Below are 24,785 nucleotides of genomic sequence, written 5' to 3'. Positions count from 1 at the left end.
GCCAAAAATGTATCCAAATTAACTGCACATGCTTGGGCAGATCCATTATCACTTACAGACTAACGCCACTTTCACATGGTCAGTATTCAATCATTATGTTGCATCAGTATTTGTAAGCCGAAACTAGGAATAGATCCTTTACTATAAAAGTATAGTTTTAAGATTTGTACCCCTTCCATGTTCTCTACCCACTCCTGGTTTTAGCTTATAAATACAGATGTAAAATACTTACCAAATATTGGACGTGTGAATTCCTTATGGGTACAGCCATGTGGAGCAGAATTTCCACAGGTTTTACCCTATGCATTGCAGAGAGTGAGACCTTTGGTGGTAATTTGCAGAATGTCGGTAGAATTTTTTTTTTTTTAACTCATCCTCTTTGCTGCAAATATTTCCACGGTGAAAAATCTGCAGCATATACATTACGTTAAGCCATACCTTTTTACAATTATGAAGGGCTGGTGATACATTCAGTTAGTGATGAAGAAGGAAGCTGAAAAGCACATGGAGATGACAAATTTGGATATTAAAGGGGTACTCCAGGAATAAAAAAATTTTTTTTTAAATACTTCAATATTTTTTTATAATCAATATATTCATAAATACCTTTCATTACTTAAAATGGTTTGTTTTGTCTAGGGAGGAATAAAATGGATACTGTCCTATCAGTACACACAAAACCTGTCCTAATCACACAGGAGGACAAGTTAGTTCACCACAATGAGCCACAGTGCTGCCTCATCCTCCTCTCTGCTCGTCAGGAATCAAGATCCTGAATACAGGTGAATCTCTGTGGGAATGGAGATGATGAGGACACATGAGAGGAGGGTAAGGTGTGGCTAATGATCAGCAGCACTTGTATGCAGTCTCCATTACCACAGCAACACATTACCACAGTCTGTCCTATCCGTCCTCTCTGTACTTCGTCTCCTCATGAACTCCATTCATACAGAGATTCAGCTAAAGTTCTTATCATCTGTATTCAGGATCATAAGCCCTGACAAGTAGGAGAGGAGGATTAACTTGTCCTCATGTGTGAGCAGGACAGGTTTTGTGTGTACTAATAGCACAGCGGCCATTTTAATAATGAAAGGTATTTGGGAATATATTTATAATAAAGTAATATTTAAGTATTTTCATTTTCTTAATTCCCGGAGAATCCCTTTAAGGTGCCGCTTAAGAAACTAAACACAAAGGTAAGTTTGGTTTCAAGTTTGCCTCCAGTTAAATGCTGAAACTAAAGCCTGGTGCATGTGGCACAGAGGCTGTAGGGGACACATGGAGTCCTGTACTGATCTGTAGTACAGAACTGGAGGCAATCGGGATACGGTGGGGGCCCCATGCACTTCTATGGGTGCTATATAGTGTCTGTAATGTATATAATAAAAAACAGCTTTACTACATCCGTATGGAATTGGTCTTTTGGTGATATATCATTTTTTCTTCTCTCAAGTCTTATGCACATGACCATATCCAGATCCACAAAATATGGATGCGGTCTGTGTTGCAATATTAAAGAAATTCCAGCCGTTGGAGAAAATTTCAAGGCTTTATTTGATCTCTCCAGTACAAGACACACAGGCAGGCTAGACTCCAAGGGTTTTTGGGGACCCATTGACTTCAATGTGTCTACGGTCTGCATTTTGCAGAAAAGTATAGGACATCTTCTGTCTGTCTGCGGCATAGTCTTATGCAGAAAGATAGACTATGAGGGTCATTTACGATCTGAAATATGTTTATATTAGGCGTATTTCTGGTGCAAGGTTATTTTCTCTGCCTGTTTTAGGCATAGAAAATGGTCTAAATGTAAGTCAGCCAGGAAGCTGGTTTACATTTAGACTATTGTTGGATAGCACCTTACGTAATTTCAGCAGATCCACCGCCAGCGCAGGAGTTTATTAAGACCAGTGTTTAAAACGCCAGTTTTAATAAATCGCCCCCTATATCCGCAAAATGCGAACCACAAACCCATTGTAAATAATAGGTCCGCAAATAAAATGCAGATGGTACACGGACCACATCCGTATTCTGTGGATTCGTGATTTGTGGGCTACAAAACAGATAGGATTATGTGCATGAGGCATTATATATGAGAGAGAGCTGTTTCTACATATACAAAATTAAAGAAAATTAAGTATTCCTCTAATTTCAACATATCCACTATCCACAGGATAGGGGATAATTATTAGATTGCCCGGACCCCCACTGATCATAATCATGGGGACTTTCTACCCTCTAGGGTCCCCTGAAACGGATGGAGTGGCAGGTTGGACATTCGTTAATAAACATAAGACCTCATTCGTCCCATTTTTTTAATGAATCTTTCTTCTGTCTCCCATACAATCTTGTCTATACAAATCTCGCTTATGGTAGGTATATTTTAGGTTTCCATCTAACTGCCATATATTGGTTAAAAACACGTTTAAGAATATTGGCATTTTTTGGCAGTTGTAACAACTAAGTCCACCGCTGTACTTATCGTCACTTTAGTCGTAGCATCTTGGCATCTGACAATAGATATCATATTCTGTGTGTTGTAGACTTTGTGCCTAAATTCTGTACGTTTTATGTCTAGGAATTTGATCCAGAGCAATTTTACCACCTGTTAGAAGCTGCAGAAGGTCATGCCAAGGAGGGCCAGGGTATAAAGACTGACATTCCACGTTACATCATCAGCCAATTGGGACTCACAAAGGACCCATTAGAGGGTAAGTTCTAGATTATGTCATTTCATCTTTCTTTTCAGATAAATATTTTTCTCCCACCTATGCCCTCTGTGCCTATTGAAAATATAATTCTATAGTTTTATTCAAACTGCCTACTTTATTTGCAAACGTGTTCATTATATAGCCCAGCAGTCAAGAGCTTGAAAGTTCCCATCAGATTACTTTTGAGAACATCAGCAGAAATGGGCTTCTCTGCAACATATATTCTGTATACTACACTCGGGCATCTTATTATCAGAATGCTTCCATGCTTTAGAAGCGGCCTCTTGATACTAGCAGTTTTACAGGATTGTTATTTCTGAAATACTAAAGAACTGTATGTGTAAGAGCTGCATGGTCACCACCAAGTGAATAATTAATATGAATCTGACATCCTTCTCTTCACAGAGATTGTTCAGCTGGATAACTATGACGCAGAATCCACATTGCAGCTGGAGCAAGAAGAATTTCAAGATGTAAGACGTCTGAGACATGAACAATGCATACTGTCATATTCTTATGTGCTGTAAGCTTATACGCTCCACAGGGGCTCACAGCCATGGATTCTCTGGTTTACGTGCATTTTTTTGCTTTTACATACACTGTTTACCTAGTAATTTCATAACGTTCTTTAAAGGGTTTTTCCGAGACGCTGATATTGACCTATCATCATTATCAAATTGGCAGGGGTCCGGTACCCAAACTGATCAGCTGTTTGAGGAGGCCACAGCACTCTTAGTTCTGCTGCCTCCCCACAGCTAACCAAGCTCAGCCCCATTCACTCGCTGTGGCCGTATGAGGGCTTGTTCTGAGGGGACAAGATGCACTTTCTAATGGCACAATTTACGTTGGCAAACAATGTGGTGGGAAGCAGGAGAAAAAATCCAAATGGGCTACACGGCTGATTTGGCTGCAACAAGTCATACGCCAAAAGATGGCTACAGCCTTGAGCTACTACTGTATTGTACATTGCAGCATAATGAAAGTGAATGGGGCCGTGTTGTGACTCCCAGGTTAATGTGAATGGACAAGAAATCCAAACCTGCTGGATTTCTTGCTACTGTCAGATTGCAACGTTATCCCATTCACTTTTATAATGCTGCGATCGCATTGCTGTGATCTTTGGCTGCATGACGTGTTGTGGCTAAAGTTGTCATGTAGCCCCAGCCTAGAGGGTGAAGCAATATTTATATTTGATACATTTCATCCTAGTGATTGGATCTTTGCTTTGTACATGACTAGTGTGATGTGTACATATGTTTATTCAGGACCTGATTTTATAATTTTTTTTCTTTCAGACTTGTATTTCAAGTACACCTAACAGAAAGAAACCAGGAGAGAATGATTTTGAAACTATCAAACTGATCAGCAATGGCGCCTATGGGTATGTGATATTTCACATATCTTAGCATTTACCTTTAGATTTAAAAAAATTAAAATGCATTCCCCATATAATTCCAATTTTGGTGCAACTATTCTTATGGCTCTATGTTGTGCCATTCCTTTATTACTTCAACCAGAAGTTATGAATGAATTGCTAGCAGTCTGCAGTAAGGGTACAGAGGGGTGGTAACCAGTTGGGGGCGTGTACCTGCACAGTCTGAAAATGGCAGCACTGATTGGATAGTGAGTCTGTGCAGGTACACCCCCCCCCACCCCAACTGGTTACCACCCCTCTGTACCCTTACTGCAGACTGCTAGCAATTCATTCATAACTTCTAGTAGAAATAATACAGGAATGGCACAACATAGAGCCATAAGAATAGATGTTCCAGAATTGTTATTACATGGGGAATGCATGAAGCTATTAAACCAGGCATGTCAGGAGAGGTGACAGGTCCTCTTTAACTGCAGAAATGTCAGCAGTGAGGTTGGCATCATCATTTGCACTGTTTTATGAAGAGGTCTCATTTTTATTATTCTAGTCTGCAAATGTTTTCAAGATTGGCTCTGAGCTGTCAGAGGAGTTTAACCCTTTCAGAACCCCTGCCATTTTTCACCTCGGGGACCAGACCATTTTTTGCAAATCTGACGTGTGTCACTTTATTTGGTCATAACTTTAAAACAATTGTTTTCTCGTCACATTTTGTACTTCATGATAGTGGTAAATTTCAGTCAAAATATTTCATTTTTATTTATAAAAAATACCAAATTTACCAAAAATTGGGAAAATTTTCAAAATTTCAATTTCTCTGCTTTTAAAACAAATGGTGATATCTCCTTAAATAGTTATTACTTTACATTTCCAATATGTCTACTTCATGTTTAGATCAACTTTTAAATGACATTTTCTTTTTTTGGGACGTTAGAAGGCTTAGAAGTTTATAAGCAAATCTTAAAATTTTTAAGAAAATTTCCAAAACCCAATTTTTAAGGACCAGTTCAGGTCTGAAGTCACTTTGTAGGGACTTGCATAACAGAAACCACCCATAAATGGCCCCATTTTTAGAAACTACACCCCTCAAGGTATTCAAACAGATTTTACAATCTTTAACCCTTTTGTTTCACAAGAATTAAAGGGAAATGTAGAGGAGCTTTCCAAATTCCACCTTTTTGTCAGATTTTCCATTTTAATCCATTTTTTTTCCTGCTAACAAAGCAAGGGTTAACAGCCAAACAAAACTCAATATTTATTACCCTGATTCTGTAGTTTACAGAAACACCCCATATGTGGTTGTAAACTGCTGTACGGGCACACAGCAGGGCGCCCTGTGATTTTTGGAAGGCAGATTTCACTGGGATCATTTTAAGTTGCCATGTCACATTTGAAGACCCCCTGATGCACCCCTAGAGTAGAAACTACAGAAATGTGACCCCATTTTGGAAACTACGGGATAAGGTGGCAGTTTTGTTGGTACTATTTTAGGGTACATATGATTTTTGGTTGCTCTATATTACACTTTTTGTGAGGCATGGTAACAAAAAATAGCTGTTTTGGCACAGTTTTTATTTTTTTGTTTTTGTTTTTTACAATGTTCATCTGACAGGTTAGATCATGCGCTATTTTTATAGAGCAGGTTGTTACAGACGCGACAGTACCAAATATGACTACTTTTTTTGGTTGGTTCCAGTTTTACATAATAAAGCATTTTTGAAAAAAAACATTTTTTTAGTGCATGTATGTTTGTGTGTGTGTGTGTGTGTGTGTGTGTGTGTGTGTGTGTGTGTGTGTGTGTATATATATATATATATATATATATATATATATATATATATATATAATTTTTTTTTTTTTTTGGGCTGTTGTCTTAGGTAGGGTCTCATTTTTTGCAAGATGAGATGATGGTTTGATTGGTATAATTTTGTGGTGCGTATGACTTTTTGATCGCTTGGTATTACACTTTTTGTGATGTAAGGGGACAAAAAATGTCTGTCAGTTTTTTTTCGTTTTTTTTCTTTTACGGTGTTTACCTGAGGGGCTAGGGCATGTGATATTTTAATAGACCTGGTTGTCTACTTTTTATTTTTTATTTTAAAATTTTAACACAATAAAAGTATTTTTAAAATCCTGTGTGTCCATATTCTGAGCGCAATAGTTTTTTTTTTTTTAGTTTTTTTCCCCAATTGTTTTATGTAGGGGCTAATGTTTTGCGGGATGAGGTGACGGTTTGATTGGTACTATTTTGGGGGGCATACGCTTTTTTGATCGCTTGGTGTTGCACTTTTTGTGATATAAGGTGACAAAAAAATGATTGGTTTAGCACAGTTTTTAGTTAATTTTTTTCTACGGCGTTCAGGTGAGGGGGTGGATCATGTGATATTTTTGTAGAGCCGGTTGTTACGGATGCGGCAATACCCAATATGTCTGTTTTTTGTTTTTGTTTTTTCAATTTTTTTTATTTTAGGATAAAACTTCTTTTTTTTTTTTACATTTTTTTTTTTATTTTTTTTATTTTTTTGTCCCACACTGGGACTTCAACTTCTGGGGTCTGATCCCCTCTGCAATGCATTACAATTCAACCTGCAAGCATGAAAGCGGACAGCCTGCCTGTGAGACCCAGCCTAAGGGCTGGATCTCAAAGGCTTTCGTAGAAGGCAAGCTCCGATGCCTATGGAAGGCATTGGGCTTGCCTTCTCTGCCATCGGGTCCGCACCACTCCAGCGCGGGGACTTGGTGGGGAAGTGGAGGGCACCCGTACACTCCGCGAACCCTCTGCATGCCTCGGTCAGCTTTGACCACGACATACAAGGGGTTAACACGCCGGCATTGGTGTTTTCACCTATGCCGGCGTATGCAGCAGGGGCCTAGCTGTCAGTGACTGCCTGGTCCGTGCCGCTGATTGGGCGGGCGCAACTCCTGCAACCACCCGATCAGCCCACCGTTGCTGTACGGCGCTGGTCCTTAAGTCACTTCCACCAGAGCCGTACATGTACAGCGAGGGTCATTAAGGGGTTAAAGGAAATGTGTCTATGACCTATTGTTGAAAACATATTTCAAAATAATTTTTGATGAAGTTACTTTTTTCATTTTCCATGTCAGTATCTGTATTTAAACAAAAAACATAATCATGCAGTTTTCACACTGTCCACTAAAAATAATAGTAGGTGCCACTTCTTGGTCTGTACAGGTCACATTACTGCAGTTACCCGCTTATCTATACACAGGTGATATCATTAATGTCAAGATTAGAATTGGGGATGAGCGAATCGACTTCGGATGGAACATCCAAAGTCGATTTGCCTGAAACTTTGTTAGAATACTGTACGGAGTAAGCGCTCCTTACAGTATTAGGAAGTATTGGCTCCTATGAGCCGAAGTTTTTACTTCGCGAAGTCTCTAACTTCAGAAATTAATTTCTACTGTTAAAAACCTTTTACCAAACTTTGTTTCGGTTCCAAGTGGTACCTTGGAATCCGAAGTCGATTCGCTCATCCCTAATTAGAATGATGGATAATACAGGATCCACCATTCACAATAGGTGATTGTCAAAGCTTATCTATTCTTTCTAAAGAGGTCCCCTCCAGTCCATTGTGTCTATGGTCCATGGGGCTGCCATAAAGCAATTTTCTTAATGCTTTCGAAATGCTGTAAAGAATAGCTCAGGCAAGATGGCAGCCTGCATAATCGTGTTCAGGAAATAGAATAAATACATCTGCAATCAGAAAATAAAAACAGATTAGGTAAAAAGGATATAGGTCACTATCTGGTTTTAACTGGCAAATAACATTTTTGGTGACACATTTCATTTAAAGACCGCAATTAATAAATCCAAGTTTTAATCTAAAAATCATTTAATTCCTGTGGTAATCAAAATGCCACCATTGTGACTCAGCAGTTTGTAACCAATAAGGGCATTTTCTATATGCTTTTAGTGAAAATTGTAGCCTGGAAATAGAATATGCAGTTAAATTCGTATCCTAATGTATCTGTGACTTGCTTAAAGGAACCATGAACCTAGAAATGGATAATTAAAAGTAAACAAGGAATATTTTTGCCCCCTCTGTCAGTCCTGCAGAAAACAAAGGGGTTAATTTCCTGCTGATCTGCTCTATAGTCCACTGGAGACTGATGAAGGGGAGTGGGGCTTGAAGGGAATGTGTCATCTGAAAAAGACATATTGTTTAAATCATGTTTAACATATTTTTTAATTATTTTTCATGTTGCCATTTTTAATCTTCAATGTCAGTATCTATAAACTATAAAATCCTGCAGTCTTCGCCCTGGCCACTAAGCCTAAAAATAGGCACCTAGTCTTTGTCTGTACAGATCACTTTACTGCAGTTGTCTGCTTATCTGTCATTCCAATCCTGCCTGTAATAATATCACCTTTGTGTATAGATAAGAGAGTATCCACCAATCACCATAGGTGACTGTTAAAGCTTATCTATTCTTTCCTTGTACAATAAGCTCTGCACAGGTCACAGAGCATGTCTAGAAAACTCTCCCATAGAAGTAAATGAGGTCCCCTCCTGACCATTGTGTCTATGGTCCATGTGGCTGCAGGAAATGCTGTTGAGAACAGCTCAGGCAAGATGGTCGCCCCCATAATTATGTTCAGGAAATAGAATAAAAACATCTGAAATCATTAAATAGAAACAGATTAGAAAAAAGGGATATGTGTCACGATCTGGTTTAAACTGGCGAATAACATTTTTGGTGACACATTTCCTTTAAATCTGTTTTTGTCCTTCTGCAGACAGGACTCAGCACAGAGACTCCTGCTCAAGCCATTTGTCTTGCATCTTGTCACAGGGTTGTGAGGAGGAGGAGGTGGACATGGGTGATCTCCTGGGATTTAGAAGATTTATATATATATGCATTTCTCAGTTTTAACTGTAATATGATACTAAGAACAAACCAGGGAAATAAGGAAGCTGAAGGGCTGGGAATTTTGTACGTTTTCTGTGTTTTAATGTTTGTTTAAAGTGGTAATCAGTTTTTTTTTCCATTCTATTTGGTCATATAATGGAAAATTGTCCGATTGTCTAATATACATGTGCCCCCTTTCTTTTCAGTGCAGTTGACCTGTTTGCACAGTAGAATGTATAGCCTGTTTAATGCATGTATGAGGTGCTGGTGTAGGGTTCTGTTCCTCAATAAGTTGGAATTTACCGGTGAGATACTGTATACCAGGGGTGACAAGCTACATGCCCTTGAATACACTACGCAGGACTTTTTATACAGAAGCAACTGCACTAATATGAAGATATGTCCGCAGACTTTTGGCTGCATGTATATTAGAAAATTGTACGACTTCCTGTCCTGTAAATTAAAGGGGTTCTACAGTTTGTTTTAACTGATGATCTATCCTCTGGATAGATCAGCATCTGACCGGCGGGAGTCCGACACCCGGGACCCCCGCCGATCAGCTGTTTGAGAAGGCAGCGACGCTCCAGCAGGGGCGGGGCCTTCTCACTGTTTACCGCCGACCTAGTGACGTCACAACTAGTATCAACTGGCCTTGCCGGGGCTAAGCTCCATTCAAGTGAACAGAGCTTAGCCCCGCCCAGGCCATTGATACTAGTCGTGACGTCACTGGGCCAGCGGTGAGAAGGCCTCGGCGCTGCTGCCTTCTCAAACAGCTGATCGGCGGGGGTCCCGGGTGTTGGACCCCCGCCTATCAGATGTTGATGATCTATCCAGAGGATAGATAATCAGTTAAAACAAACTGCAGAACCCCTTTAAATTGAAAACTGGACTTCTCTTAAAGGAAACGTCTTTACGTTTTGTCCGTTTTATTCCCTGGCAGTGCTGTGTACCTTGTCAGACACAAAGAAACTCGCCAACGCTTTGCCATGAAGAAGATTAACAAACAGAATTTGATCCTTCGAAACCAAATCCAGCAAGTATTTGTTGAGAGAGACATATTAACCTTTGCGGAGAATCCCTTTGTTGTCAGCATGTTCTGCTCTTTTGAAACCCGAAGACATCTTTGCATGGTGATGGAGTATGTGGAGGGTATGTGTTTGGCACCCATTTAGTAATTCTGCTTTCCTTGCAGTGCTAATACCTTATTTAATCTGAATAATGTAATATTTTAGCATTTAACGTGATTTTGGGAACAGGTAGCTCAGGGAGTATATTCTCACTGTGATATTCAGAGTACTCTGCTAGCCACACACAATTCTGTAGTTCAGCGGGAAAGCTATGTGGTGGCGCCCTGACGGCTCTCAGACATCTGGATCAGGCATGTTGGGAGGCACAGTGGCAAATTCTCATCTCCACGTTTAATGGTGCATCGGTGTGTTTAGTTGCTAGAATATGTATGAAATCTCAGTAAACTAACAGTTCCTGCAATAGCCAGTACACTGCTGTTATAATCATATAAGGTATCAAAGGCATAATGGTGGAGCATACAGGATATATATATCTTTCATTTCTTGCTTTGTTTGCAATTTCAAGTAAAGGGATTTGTCTTTTTAGGTGGAGATTGTGCTACACTTCTAAAGAACATGGGACCTCTTACTTTTGACATGAGTCGCATGTACTTTGCCGAAACTGTCCTGGCATTGGAGTATCTGCATAATTATGGAATTGTTCACAGAGACCTCAAACCTGACAAGTTAGTAGTTGAGCTTTTCAGAGATTATATGATGTCTATAGTTTAATTCTTCTAATGAACTTAACGGGGTTCTTCAGGTTTTTTTTTAAACTGATGATCTATCCTCTGGATAGATCATCAGCATCTGATCGGCAGGGGTCTGGCACCCGGGACCCCCGCCGATCAGCTGTTTGAGAAGGCAGTAGCGCCGCGGCCTTCTCGCTGTTTACCGCAGGCCCTGTGACGTCACGACTTGTATCAATGGCCTGGGTGGGGCTAAGCTCTGTTCCATTATCCAGAGGATAGATCATCAGTTTAAAAAAACTGCAGAACCCCTTTAAAGGGACCTGCCTTCTATCACGTTTTCTTCACTTTGTGTAGGGTGGACAATAAGCCTTGCATAAAAAGCAAAGTTGGGGTATATTATTCATAATAATAGTTTTAATCGGGTAAAATGACACATTTATTCATTGGTAATTGCACCGCTCTGCAGGTTTCTAGACTGAAATCTCTTATCCTCCCCCGCTGTCATGGCACCTGCACAAGACATTTTTTGGTGACTTGCATTCTTGGAGGTGCAATTTTATATGAGGCATGTGTAGTAAGTTATATAGCAAATAAACTAAGGGATGCAAAGGGCAATAATTGGGAATGAACCATTCGCTCCCAATCATTGCTAGATTATTCAGCCTATGTGAAAAGGCTTTCTCGCTCGTATCATTGGGGGGACACAAGACCGTGGGTATAGCTGCTTGCTGCCACTAGGAGGCGACACTAGGCTGAAAAGTGATAACTCCTCCCCTGCAGGCTATACCCCCTCCAGCCTGGAGAGAGCATATCAGTTTTTAGCTTAGTGTCGTAGGAGGCAGACCTCCCTGCTTTTGCAGGGCGGCTTACTTTTATTATTTTATCTTTTCCTTTTTAGGTTTGGGGAAACAGAGTCGCCTAGCCAGTCTGTCTACCCCGGGAGCAAGGCCGGTGTCGGAATCCCTCACCGCTCGCCCTCCCAAGAAACAAAAGTGGACCAGGGCAGCCCAGTTCCCCTGCTTCCCGCCAGCCAAGGGGTCACCTGAATCCAGCCATTCCAGTCTCCTGCCACTTCGGGTGCCAGCGGCTGAAGAGGTGACCCTGTTGGTACTCTGAGAAAGGGTGAAGAGAAGAGGATGAAGATGGGATGAGTAGTCCGGATTGGGTAAGTATCCTCAGCTCCCCCCCCCCCCCCCGGTCACCTCATCATAAAATGGAGGACATACGCTATCTAAAGGGCGCATTTCTAACATTCTGCAGCCTCACGTTATCCAGCCTGCGGGGTGAGCTCCCGGGGCCGGTATGCAATCAGGGCAGCTCCGGACACTCCGCTTCCCGGCCGGCTATGCGATCGGCCGGGCGCCGAAAATTTAGGCCCCGGCTTTTCTTCGGGCCTACCGGTACTCGGCCCGTGCTGTTTTTTGCGGCCGCGGGATGGGTTCCCGCGGCAGGTGGACGCGAGTGGACACATCCGCCCACCGATCCAAGTCCCTCTGTGGTAGCCGGCCGCCGGCAGTACCGCCCGGTTGGCCGTGCGCTGAACTTTATGTCCTGGCTTTGCGGCCTACTAGGCCGCAACTTTCATTCTGGTTATGGAGGGGGCAGGTTCGTCCTTTAGGCGCGAATTCTCCCCGACTAGCTGTGCTCCTCCCCCAGGTGCCCGCTGAGCTCCGCCTCCGGTCCTCTGAGCTGGGTTAACCCTTCATGGCAAGTCGCATTTTTGCAGCCGGCACTGGATTATCCAGTGTCCCCTTTCTGCAGGCCAAATACCTTAAGTTTAAGAAATTTAACCCCTTCCTGCCTCTTATTCATTTAGCGGAGGCATCACAGGTAGTCCTGCCCCCCTCAGTCCACATCACCGCAGGTCCACCCTGATGGTGGGGTACGGGACAGAGCCCATGTCCTATCCGGACAGTGGAGGATTGCTCACAGTTTCCCAATCCGCCCTCCGGGGCCGTTTGGTTGATAAAGGACACATGAAGAATTCCCAGACCACCCTTCTGGGTCGTCTGGTTTATATGCCGCCACCTGTGCAATCCAGTGGAGGACCTCTGTAACTCCCCAATCAATCCAGGGGAGCACATCTGAAGGATTCCCAATCCGCCCGCTGAGGCCGTTTGGTTGATTATACTCCACCTGCACGAATCCAGGGGAGCACACCTGAAGGATTGCCAATCCGCCCTACGGGGCCGTTTGGTTGATAATACTCCACCTGCACAAATCCAGGGGAGCACATCTGAAGGATTCCCAATCCGCCCACTGAAGCCAGTTGGTTGATTATACTCCACCTGCACAAATCCAGGGGAGCACATCTGAATAATTCCCAATCCGCCCTCTGAGGCCGTTTGGTTGATAATCCACCTGCGCAATCCAACGGAGGACCTCCTGGAAGTTCCCAATCCTCATGGGTCGTGGGTTGATTAGGTACCGCCCACACAATCCAGTGAGCGGTCATGTAGAGATGCCGATTTCCACCTCCTGGGTGGTTTGATTGTTATATCACCACCGACACAGCCTGCAACTGCCATGGCTAGATGCTGAGAGGTAGAGCTGCGCACGAGCGGGCCAGAGCAGGACACTTCCTCCTCGGTCTCCTCCGCACCTCCACCCTTCTTCATTAGGGAACAGGGGACCAGTTCTGCGGACTCGGATATGAATCCAGTTTAATCTTCTATGATTGCATCCATACTACCAGCAGTACTGATTGTATGCATTACTACTGGAACTTACCTTTTGTATTCCCTCCTTCCACAGTGCCAGCCATTCGCGTCCCCCCTTTCCGTAGTGGACGGATTTGCTGTTCCACTGGGTACAGTACTGGCATTATGCATTAGCCTCTCTCATAGGAGGCTTTATGGCATTATCGCAGGTGGCAGTTTTTACCATAAGCATTACCCCCTTACATAGGTGGAGGAATTTCTCTTACCACCGGGTACAGGACTAATCATATGCATTACCCCCTTCCATAGGGGTGTAATTCTCTACCATTGGGGTCAATTCCTGCTGGGTGCATTACTCCCTGCCATAGGTTAGGTACTTGCGCTAACTCAGGATACAGTACTTCCTATGTATTTTTCTCTCCTTCATAGGTGGAGTAATTGCACTTCCATTGAGTGCAGTGCTTACAGTAGGTGTTACCCCCTCCATAGGAGGGGTTATTACACTACCGTTGGATACGGTTCTGATTATCTCGCTACCTTCCTTCCTTGACGGAGGATTGCGCTACCACTGAATACTATTCAACAGTCGTGGCATTACCCCCTTCTACAACTAACAGGAAATCACTGAGCATCTATGCATGCTTTAATTCAACTAAGCCACAACACTAGATACCTTGGCTTCCTTCACAGATGGGCCGCGGCAACAGGCGTTACCGTTGGTGCCTGGTACTCTTCATCTAGTGGTATATGGATACTGGGGCTGCTCCCATATTGTATCCTCCCTTTTCTTCCGGTACTAGTTGGGGGCGCAGATATGTCGACCTTTGTTCTCTCAGGGGGGTCACTCAGCAACACTCAGGTGCCCTAGAGATTCCCTTCCCCATGGGCCTTCACCGTTCAGGTCGGTCAGGAATTGGTCCTCTACAACGTGTGGTGTGCACGCCATTATACAAATGTTGTGATTACGATCCAGCGAGCCCAAGGTTGCACTGACTCTGTATTCTGGGCCACCACTCTTCCTTATTAGGTGAGGGTGTTTTGCTGGCATTCTGCAATGGCTGCTACGGCGTGTTCTTCTAAGCAGGGGAAGTTTTCACATTAGGGCCGGAGATCGAACTCGCGGCAGGGGGACAGCCCCCTCAGATAGGGGTTCTACCCTGGCACTGCTTCGGTGGTTGCTCCTGTTCTGCCCTCTTTTTAGACGGAGTGCCTCAGGATGGCTCTACTTGACTGAGATGGCATGGTGCCATGCTACTTCTGGGTGTCCTTAGACCTCTCCCTTAGTTTTACGCTGGGAGGAGCATGCTGTAGCTCTTACTGTACAAGGGGTGTTTGCACCTCCACTACATGCTAGGGTTCCTACTGCACAGTTCCTTCATCAGCCGGCGGTTTCTTCTGACTCTGGAATTGGTATCCTCTACGGTGTAGCCTCCTCGTCAGCTGGAGTATGGCGTTTGCGTTACTCTGGTGGCTTCCCTTGTATGGGCTCCTCCTCAGGCAGTGTATTACATTACCAGGAGATTCTGTAAAGTGCCAGTCTCTGATGGCAATGGGCTTTTGCCCTGGCCTCTTAATGGTCTTCATTACTGTTAATTGTCCGTTGCTCTGACAACTGTTGTTCTTGTGTCGTCAACTCGGGCTTTGCATTGGCGTAAATGCCATAGCTATCAGCACCTTACTTGGGTGCTCTCTGCTGGGTAGCTTAGTCCCTGCGGCACTCGTCTACTACAGTGATACCTTCCTTCAGATATGATTACTTCTGTGTCACCTCAAGCCGATGGTGGTCATTCCTTTCACTGCTCATTCCGGGGGTGGACTACTGGTCCCCCCACGCCGGGCTGAGCGGGTGTCTGTCACGCCTTGCCACCACTGGTAGGGGTTTCGTTCCTGGAACGGAACACCCTTTTCTTCCCTGTCCTTCCTCTAGCTGGACTGCTGACCATCTTTCCCTTCGGTCGACCGGTAGCAATGGGTTGTATAGCTATGGAATCCGGGATCTATTTTTTTCCACGGACAGTATTCTCTTATCTTGGTCATCTGCCCTTCCGGGCAGTGTCTACGTATGGTCAATATATGTCACTTATGGGGCTTTCCATCACCGGTGATGCTCACATAGTTTTTTTTGTTTCTATCTTTATCCGAGGCATTGGTTCATGCCTGGCTCAGGATTTTTATTATTATTTTTAATTTTTTTCTCAGTAGTTTCTCAAGCAGCTTCTCTCGCTAGAAGTCTCACCACAAGCCCAATGGCTCTAGGGGCATTAGTCTACCAATTTACCACTTCCTGAGGGGTGTTCTTTTACCCAGAGAAGGATCCTGCGGACCTGGATTTTGGTTCCGCTTCCACAGTTGTGGCCAGCAACCGGCTTCGTCCCAACGATCTGTAGATCGCTGGAGGTGTTTCAGGGACAAACAAGCCCTCCCTCTGGGACTTCTTCTTTTATTTCTAGGAAGGCGGCACTTCGAGTGGCAGGATCTTCCATTCGGCAGCTTTCCGAGTTGATAGCGCCTTCTTGTACGTCCATTTGTCCTTTGTCATTTGCATCAGGCAGTGCTCCGCCCAGTATCATCTTTCTTGCAGAAGGTCGCCGCTTTCCAGTTCTTCTCAGACATGGTTTTCTCTTCTTTCTCCCTCGTATTTTTAAGGGCGGGCTCTCCATCAGCCATCTATTTTGGCCTCTGAGATTTGCTGGTCCATATCTAGCGCGTTCCGCTGTATGGACTTTTACCTGGTTCTCTTGGAGGTCCTTGTCATAGCTCACGACTTCTAACGGGATGTTTTTTCCTGGGATGTCTGCCTGACAGTTGCTTCCTAGCGGAGTTATGGCCGTCCCCGACCAGCGGTCGGCACTTCTTGGGTTCATCTACTCCAGGCATTGCTTCTAGAAGGCACGGTCTTGGTCTTCCGGCAAGTTCACTGAGTTTTCCAGGGGCTTTCCTAGACATCGACTGTTGCTGCTCCAGGCAGCAAGATCTTGCAGGCGGCAGCGGATTACGCATCCTCGAGGGCGTCCTTTTCTCCATGGGCGTGTGATTTATTTCCCTCCCCGTGGACTGCTTTAGGACGTCCCACGGTCCTGTGTCCCCCAATGATACGAGCGAGAAAACGAGATTTTTGTGAACTCACCTGTAAAATCTCTTTCTCGCGTAGTTCATTGGGGGACACAGCTCCCAACCAGTGTTCTGTTTGCCGCAAATAATGGCGGTTGGTGGGCCAGTATTGTCCTCGGTTCTGGTTCAATCCGACTGACGTTTGTCAGTTATTGGTTGTTTACTGTATGTTTTTTTTTTTTTTTTTGTTTGTTTTTCTCTCCTATTGCTTGGGCACAAACTGATAACTCCTCCCCTGCACCTGCAGGCTATACCCCCTCCAGCCTGGAGAGAGCATATCACTTTTCAGCCTAGTGTCGCCTCCTAGTGGCAGCAAGCAGCTATACCCACGGTCCTGTGTCCCCCAATGAACTATGCGAGAGAGAGATTTTACAGGTGAGTTCACAAAAATCTTGTTTTCTCTCCAGTGCAGCAGAGCGTATTGCATTATCTATATCTATTTAGCTATGCTCTTAGGTTTGCTTTCCTATAGCTACCAGCAGAACTGGCAGCCTGCAACTATAATCGAACGTTAAATGTTAGTGTTCAAAGGTCGATATGTCTTAAAATGTTTTAATTTATTTGTTGGTGTTCAATATGTTATTTCTGGACAGGCCCATTCTTTAACCTTCTGATGTTTTTTGTATGATTTCCTGGTGTTCCTTCAGCCTGGTGATGGAGGCATTTCACTAAAAACATGTAACTTCCGTATAATCTGTCATTTGCAATAAAATTGTGGCGCTGTTAATATTCTTTTCTCTCTGCAGTTTGCTGATCACTTCACTGGGACATATCAAGCTTACAGATTTTGGACTATCGAAAATTGGTCTTATGAACATGACAACTAATCTTTATGAAGGACACATTGAAAAAGACACAAGAGAGTTTTTGGACAAACAGGTTTGTGTCCATTTCAATTTTTCACCTCTGTGTTTTCATGCAGATTAACTGTTTAAAGGGAGTCTGTTAGCTCTTTTTTTCATATGAACTAGAGATGAGCAAACCGATTTGTCTCTTAGCCAGACTTCACAAGTGGCGGTTGCCCTTGCAGTTGAAGAAGTGCCCCCCTGCTGTATGATCGACAGAGCTGGACAGCCCACCCAGCCCTGTGGTCTTCCTGCTCCACTATCTAAGCTCAAATTCGGCTTCAGGAGCATCTACTATGCACTGTCCTCTACACTTGTGGGTAGCAGGGCATGCACAGTATCTGCTTCCAAAGCCAAATTTGAGCTCAGGGAGGAGTTTAACAGGGCCGGGTGGGTTGTCTGGCCCTGTTGATCATACAGCAGTTGGGCACTTCTTCGCCAGTGGGGACAGCCCCCCACAGGTAAAGGAGTCTTGCTAATGATATGAATAGATTTGTTAGGTTCATATTAGAGATAAGTGAATTGATTCTAAGTAACATTTCAGTAACATTTAAAAGAGTACTTCTTGGGGAGAAATCTCTATTCAAATATGAAATTCAGTGAGCTTGAGCCCTTCAGAGTACTGAAGGGCAAACCCTCTGCAGAAGTTAGCCACTTGTGATTGACAGGGGACCAGAGCAAGAGGCTGTACTGGGGCTGGAGAGAAGAGCTGTTCTGTGCATGCACCAGAATGCTTCTGGCTGTGTATTACAGCCCCCACTTAGGATGGATGGGGCTCATCCCCTGTTCTCATGCCATCCCATGGATGTTAATGTACATCTGTTTGCAGGAAAAAAAAAAGATAATACCGTTTTGCACTTTGGTTTCCCCTTAATTATTTACCAGGCACAAGCAATACAAAATTTGCAGAATTGTACCTGGCAAATGATGAAGAGGGCGCAATGCTGGCTGTAGCTATGCGACCACCCTCAGTCAGTTGATTAGTGGGAATGTCAGCCTCGCTCCCTATTGAAAAACATGCACACTCTGCCAAATCGGGTGGTAGGGAGAAATAGCTGTCGCTAAACAATGTTGAAATATCACATTTTGTGGACTGTAAAGAGCTACTACTTGATAACATTTTGCATGTATTTGTTTTTCTGGAGATATTTTCCAGTACTAATAATGTGACTCATACATTAAAGGGGTATTTCCATCACAGACAATGGGGGCATATAGCTAGGCTATGCCTCCATTGTCTGATAGGTGCGGGTCTCACCTCTGGGACCCACACCTACACCTAGAACGGAGCGGGGAGAGCAGTGGCTGGAGGACCCCAGGTTTCCCAGGGTCCGGCCACTGCCAATCGCTCTCCTCATACAAGTGAATGGGAGTGCACCGCACTTGAGCGGCCACCGCTCCCATTCACTTCTATGGGGCCGGCGGAAATAGCCGAGCGCTATGCCCCCATTATCTGTGATGGGAATACCCCTTTAACAATTAGTAGGTGTCCAGTGTGTCAGTGCCTTGGCTGTTTCTTCAGTGTATGTTGCTTTTTTCAGGTATGTGGGACTCCTGAGTACATAGCTCCTGAGGTAATTCTACGGCAAGGTTATGGAAAGCCTGTGGACTGGTGGGCAATGGGCATTATTCTCTATGAATTCCTGGTGGGCTGCGTTCCATTCTTTGGTGCCACGCCAGAGGAGCTGTTTGGACATGTGATTAGTGGTAAGTGTTTCAATGGAAGGCTGTAAGATTACTGACTTAAATTAACATGCATCAAATGTCAGTCTGAGACAGAGTATATGTTTACTATTGGTAACATTAGAACCAACATATACCTCAGATAAATCAATATAAATGACAGATGATAATGCAGCGCCTACACGAACCAACCCAATAGCCCCATGAATAATGCCAGAATGTACTCATATAATATATCATGAATCTTTTATTATAACAAAAAAAATATTTGGACAAGGTGAAAACAAAAGAAAAGGGGAAGGAGCTATTTGTCTCCTCACTCCTGATACCCCTGATAGAGGGAATCGCACAGGTACTCAGCTGATTATGATGTAAAGTATCCCTGGGTAAAACATGTAAAAATAGCTCCCACAATGCACAGTGTGTGGATGAGCGGAGTACCCGAGGCAACAGAAATGGGGCATAGGCATTTCTGTTGCCTCGGGTACTCCACTCATCATGGGTAACTAGCATTGTTTGTCTACAGTTATATTGTGTCACTTACAGCAATGGTTGTGTGGTTTGTGGGTGTACCATTGGGCTACATTTTATGATCTGGTACTGGATATCTGTCCGACAGACCACTGGTCGCCCCTAACCACCTGCATGCAGCTGTATCTTCTCTGTATGTCCATTGACCTATTCACTGTGGGCATGTGTTGATGTATTTCGCACTAGTGTTCATTACAGCTAGTGGCTGTGGTCACTTGTAGCCCCCCTCTGCATACACACTTTGATATGCGGACCTCTTGATCTATTTTGTGTTATTTTTCACTGGACACTGTTCCGGCCGGACAGTGGTCCCCATCCATCGTGTGTATATTATTGTTGTACTATCAACTACTTTCATCTTGTATGGTTAGTGTTTTTCATCCACACACTGTGCATTGTGGGAGCTATTTTTACATGTTTTACCCAGGGATACGTTACATCATAATCAGCTGAGTACCTGTGCGATTCCCTCTATCAGGGGTATCAGGAGTGAGGAGACAAATAGCTCCTTCCCCTTTTCTTTTGTTTTCACCTTGTCCAAATATTTTTTTGTTATAATAAAAGATTCATGATATATTATTATATGAGTACATTCTGGCATTATTCATGGGGGCTATTGGGTTGGTTTGTGTAGGCGCTGCATTATGTTTACTATTGGGCCATATGGTGGCCGCACGGGGGTGAGCGGCAGCAGGCGCCTATTCTTCTGGTTCTGGTTTGATAATGAGTTCCCTTTGGATCATTGCCTGGAATGTGAGGGGAATGGGTCAGACTTATAAACGTCATGCGATCTTCCATGCTCTGCAAACATACCAACCGGCAATTCTTTGCCTATCTGAAACGCATCTTACATCTGACAAAACTCATCTGATACACAGAGCATGGATGGCGCATGAGTTTTATTCTACTCATGCGCGTGGTGTTAGTGTCTTAGTACATAGATCTAGAGACACGTGCATTGACATAATGGAAGATACATATGTGTAGACTGCTTTATTTTTCATTTTAGGTTGATCCTGGTGGCAGTATACATTCTCCCACCGTACTCCAGCGAGGTTCTGACAAAAATACTAGTGTTCACGGCCAGGTTCCCTGTTGTCCCTGTGCTGATGGTGGGGGACTTTAATATGTACATGGACAAGTCTCTGGATAAGTTCACTTCAAATGCTGGTGTTTTGGGCCCCTCACCCTCAGCGTTGGCTAGATTGATATCAGAGGTAGATATGTGTGATCTCTGGAGGGCTACGCATCGGGAGAAAAGGCAATATTCTTGCTACTCTTCCTCACATAACTCCTTGTCCAGAATTGATCAAGTGTTGGGATCCCTGTCCTTATTGGAACTTGTCCAAGAGGTCTCTTACCTCCCCCGGAGTGTATCTGACCACTCTCCCATCCTGGCGCCTTTGAAGTTAGGAAACCTGGGGCAAAATTTAAGACCTATTTGGCGTTTGAATCCATTCTGGCTTCAGCTCGTGGATACTGGCGGTACCATCTCTGATGCATTGGTGGAATTTTTCACTTCCAATATTGGGACTACCACTATACCGATAGTATGGGATACAATGAAGCCATATATAAGAGGTGTATTAGTGCCCACAAGACCAAAAGTAGGGCTCTCTCTGTAGAGAGCACACTGTGTGCTGTCTGCATCCATGCCGTTCCCATAGAGAATGAATCGGTCCGCATCCGTTCTGTAGAGTATTAATCACTGAATCCAAATATTTAACAAACCCAATGCAGAAAAATGCAGCTAATTGAAGGGAGGTGAAAGGGCTGTTAAAGGAACATCTAATGTAAAAAGCTGGGGATAAACTGTTTTTTAGGACCCAGAGGTATTTTATGGAAGGTGAGAGTGCTGGTCATTTATTAGCCACTGTTAAGGCAGAATCTGGCCCCTCTTGTGTAACTTCTATTAAAGATGTACAGTCGTGGCCAAAAGTTTAGAGAATTAGATAAATATTGGAAATTGGAAAAGTTGCTGCTTAAGTTTTTATAATAGCAATTTGCATATACTCCAGAATGTTATGAAGAGTGATCAGATGAATTGCATAGTCCTTCTTTGCCATGAAGATTAACTTAATCCCAAAAAAACCTTTCCACTGCATTTCACTGCTGTCATTAAAGGACCTGCTGAGATCATTTCAGTAATAGTCTTGTTAACTCAGGTGAGAATGTTGACGAGCACAAGGTTGGAGATCATTATGTCAGGCTGATTGGGTTAAAATGGCAGACTTGACATGTTAAAAGGAGGGTGATGCTTGAAATCATTGTTCTTCCATTGTTAACCATGGTGACCTGCAAAGAAACACGTGCAGCCATCATTGCGTTGCATAAAAATGGCTTCACAGGCAAGGATATTGTGGCTACTAAGATTGCACCTCAATCAACAATTTATAGGATCATCAAGAACTTCAAGGAAAGAGGTTAAATTCTTGTTAAGAAGGCTTCAGGGCGTCCAAGAAAGTCCAGCAAGCGCCAGGATCGTCTCCTAAAGAGGATTCAGCTGCGGGATCGGAGTGCCACCAGTGCAGAGCTTGCTCAGGGATGGCAGCAGGCAGGTGTGAGCGCATCTGCACGCACAGTGAGGCGAAGACTTTTTAAAGATGGCCTGGTGTCAAGAAGGGCAGCAAAGAAGCCACTTCTCTCCAAACAAAACATGAGGGACAGATTGATCTTCTGCAGAAAGTTTGGTGAATGGACTGCTGAGGACTGGGGCAAAGTCATATTCTCTGATGAAGCCTCTTTCCGATTATTTGGGGCATCTGGAAAAAGGCTTGTCTGGAGAAGAAAAGGTGAGCGCTACCATCAGTCCTGTGTCATGCCAACAGTAAAGCATCCTGAGACCATTCATGTGTGGGGTTGCTTCTCATCCAAGGGAGTGGGCTCACTCACAATTTTGCCCAAAAACACAGCCATGAATAAAGAATGGTACCAAAACACCCTCCAACAGCAACTTCTTCCAACAATCCAACAACAGTTTGGTGAAGAACAATGCATTTTCCAGCACGATGGAGCACCGTGCCATAAGGCAAAAGTGATAACTAAGTGGCTCGGGGACCAAAACGTTGACATTTTGGGTCCATGGCCTGGAAACTCCACAGATCTTAATCCCATTGAGAACTTGTGGTCAATCCTCAAGAGGCGGGTGGACAAACAAAAACCCACTAATTCTGACAAACTCCAAGAAGTGATTATGAAAGAATGGGTTGCTATCAGTCAGGAATTGGCCCAGAAGTTGATTGAGAGCATGCCCAGTCGAATTGCAGAGGTCCTGAAAAAGAAGGGCCAACACTGCAAATACTGACTCTTTGCATAAATGTCATGTAATTGTCGATAAAAGCCTTTGAAACGTATGAAGTGCGTGTAATTATATTTCACTACATCACAGAAACAACTGAAACAAAGATCTAAAAGCAGTTTAGCAGCAAACTTTGTGAAAACTAATATTTGTGTCATTCTCAAAACTTTTGGCCACGACTGTACATGGGGACCTAATTTCCGTGGATAAGGATATTTTGGGGGTATTCCATGCTCACTTTAAGGACGTCTATCGTCTAGACTGACAGTCAGCCCGACGGATAGAGAGAAGTATTTGATGGATATTTCCTTGCCCATTTTAACTGTGGAGCATAGGGAGCTGTTGGATGGTGATATCCGGCTGGAGGAACTTGAGCTGGCGTTGAGATCTTTTCCTAATGAAAAGGCATCGGGGTGGATGGCTTGCCGGTGGAATTTTTTTAGAAGCACCAGGAGTTTCTTCTCCCGCACCTACTTAATGTTTTTATGGACTTATAGCGGGCAGGTACTTTACCCAGCTCGATGAGGGAGGCGATTGCGGCAGGTAATAGTACTAACAACATTTAATAGTCTATTAGCTAGAACCTTGGCCAATATTTTTATGTCTGCTGTGAACAGTGAAACAGGACGATAAGAATCTACTTGTAGCATCCTTGCCTGGTTTTGGAAGCACTACCACAATACAGTGATGGCCAGTTCGCCGTGTTCCCCCGCGAACACATGCGGGCTGCCATCTTAACTCCTAAGTCCGGCGACGCACAGGTAAGCCCTTACCTGTGCCTGTGGCGCGAGCTGGTCTGAAACAAATGCGGTCACCAGGAGCAGGCAGTTCCGAGAACAGCCCGATGAAGGTCCCCGGCGGCTGTTCTCGGAACTGCCTGCTCCCGGTGACTGCATTTGTTTCTGGCCTCATGCCTGGAAAATCTACATCCTTGAATCTTAGACGCCTGTTCCTGAATCTCCAGTTGGATAAGGAGGGAACTGTGGGGCTGTGATCTCACTCGATGCTGCCAAAGCTTTTGACAGCGTCGAGTGGGATTTCCTTTGGGCAGTTTTGTCCAACATAGTCCAAATTTGGCCCGAATTTCATAAAATAGGTGCAACTGCTCTATAACCAACGTAAAGCTAGGATTAGAGTAAATGGAGGGGTTTCTCCAGCGCTGGCACTAGAAAGGGGGACAAGAGGGCTGCCCACTGTCGCCTCTTATTTGCTATAGCGATAGAACCACTGATTTTTATTTTTTTCCGGGGCCTTAAAAGGGGGGACTTGGAGGAGCGTGTATCGCTATATGTAGATGATATGCTGCTACTATTGTAGGTGACCTGATCTCTTCCATAGACCCGATTATCTCACTTATCTCTGAATTTGGCAGGCAGTCTGGACTGCTTATCAACTGGAATAAGTCTGTGATACTCCCATTGTCCCCGGTCCCGGAAAATATCTTCCTTGATCATACTAAACTTAGGCCCCTTTCACACGAGCGAGTTTTCCGCGCGGATGCGTTGTGGGAGGTGAACGCATTGCATCCGCACGGAATCCTGACCCATTCATTTCTATGGGGCTGTTCACATGAGCGGTGATTTTCACGCATCACTTGTGCGTTGCGTGAAAATCGCAGCATGCTCCTTTTTGTGCGTTTTTCACGTAACGCAAGCCCCATAGAAATGAATGAGGTTGCGTGAAAATCGCAAGCAAGTGCGGATGTGGTGCAATTTTCACGCATGGTTGCTAGGAGACGATCGGGATGGAGACCCGATCATTATTATTTTCCCTTATAACATGGTTATAAGGGAAAATAATAGCATTCTGAATACAGAATGCATAGTAAAACAGCGCTGGAGGGGTTAAAAAAAAATTAAAAAATCATTTAACTCACCTTAATCCACTTGATCGCGATGTCGGCATCTCCTTCTGTCCCCTTTACTGAATAGGACCTGTGGTGA

At 44.0% G+C, this 24,785-nt stretch overlaps 1 protein-coding gene across 1 annotated transcript in view; it reads left to right on the top strand.

Moving 5' to 3' along the window:
• MAST3 (microtubule associated serine/threonine kinase 3) overlaps positions 1-24,785 on the top strand; it is a 163,412-nt gene that overhangs the window by 71,695 nt on the left and 66,932 nt on the right. The window contains 7 exon segments of the mRNA XM_040417822.1: positions 2,576-2,708; positions 3,114-3,181; positions 4,004-4,089; positions 9,896-10,104; positions 10,570-10,708; positions 17,232-17,364; positions 18,872-19,037. Of these exon segments, the coding sequence (XP_040273756.1) occupies positions 2,576-2,708; positions 3,114-3,181; positions 4,004-4,089; positions 9,896-10,104; positions 10,570-10,708; positions 17,232-17,364; positions 18,872-19,037 (934 nt within the window).

The sequence above is a fragment of the Bufo bufo genome, chromosome 2 (genome assembly GCF_905171765.1).
Source record: "Bufo bufo chromosome 2, aBufBuf1.1, whole genome shotgun sequence".
NCBI classification, from domain to species: Eukaryota; Metazoa; Chordata; class Amphibia; order Anura; family Bufonidae; genus Bufo; species Bufo bufo.
The sequence above is the reverse complement of the archived record's forward strand: the minus strand, read 5'-3'. Positions and strand labels throughout refer to the sequence as shown.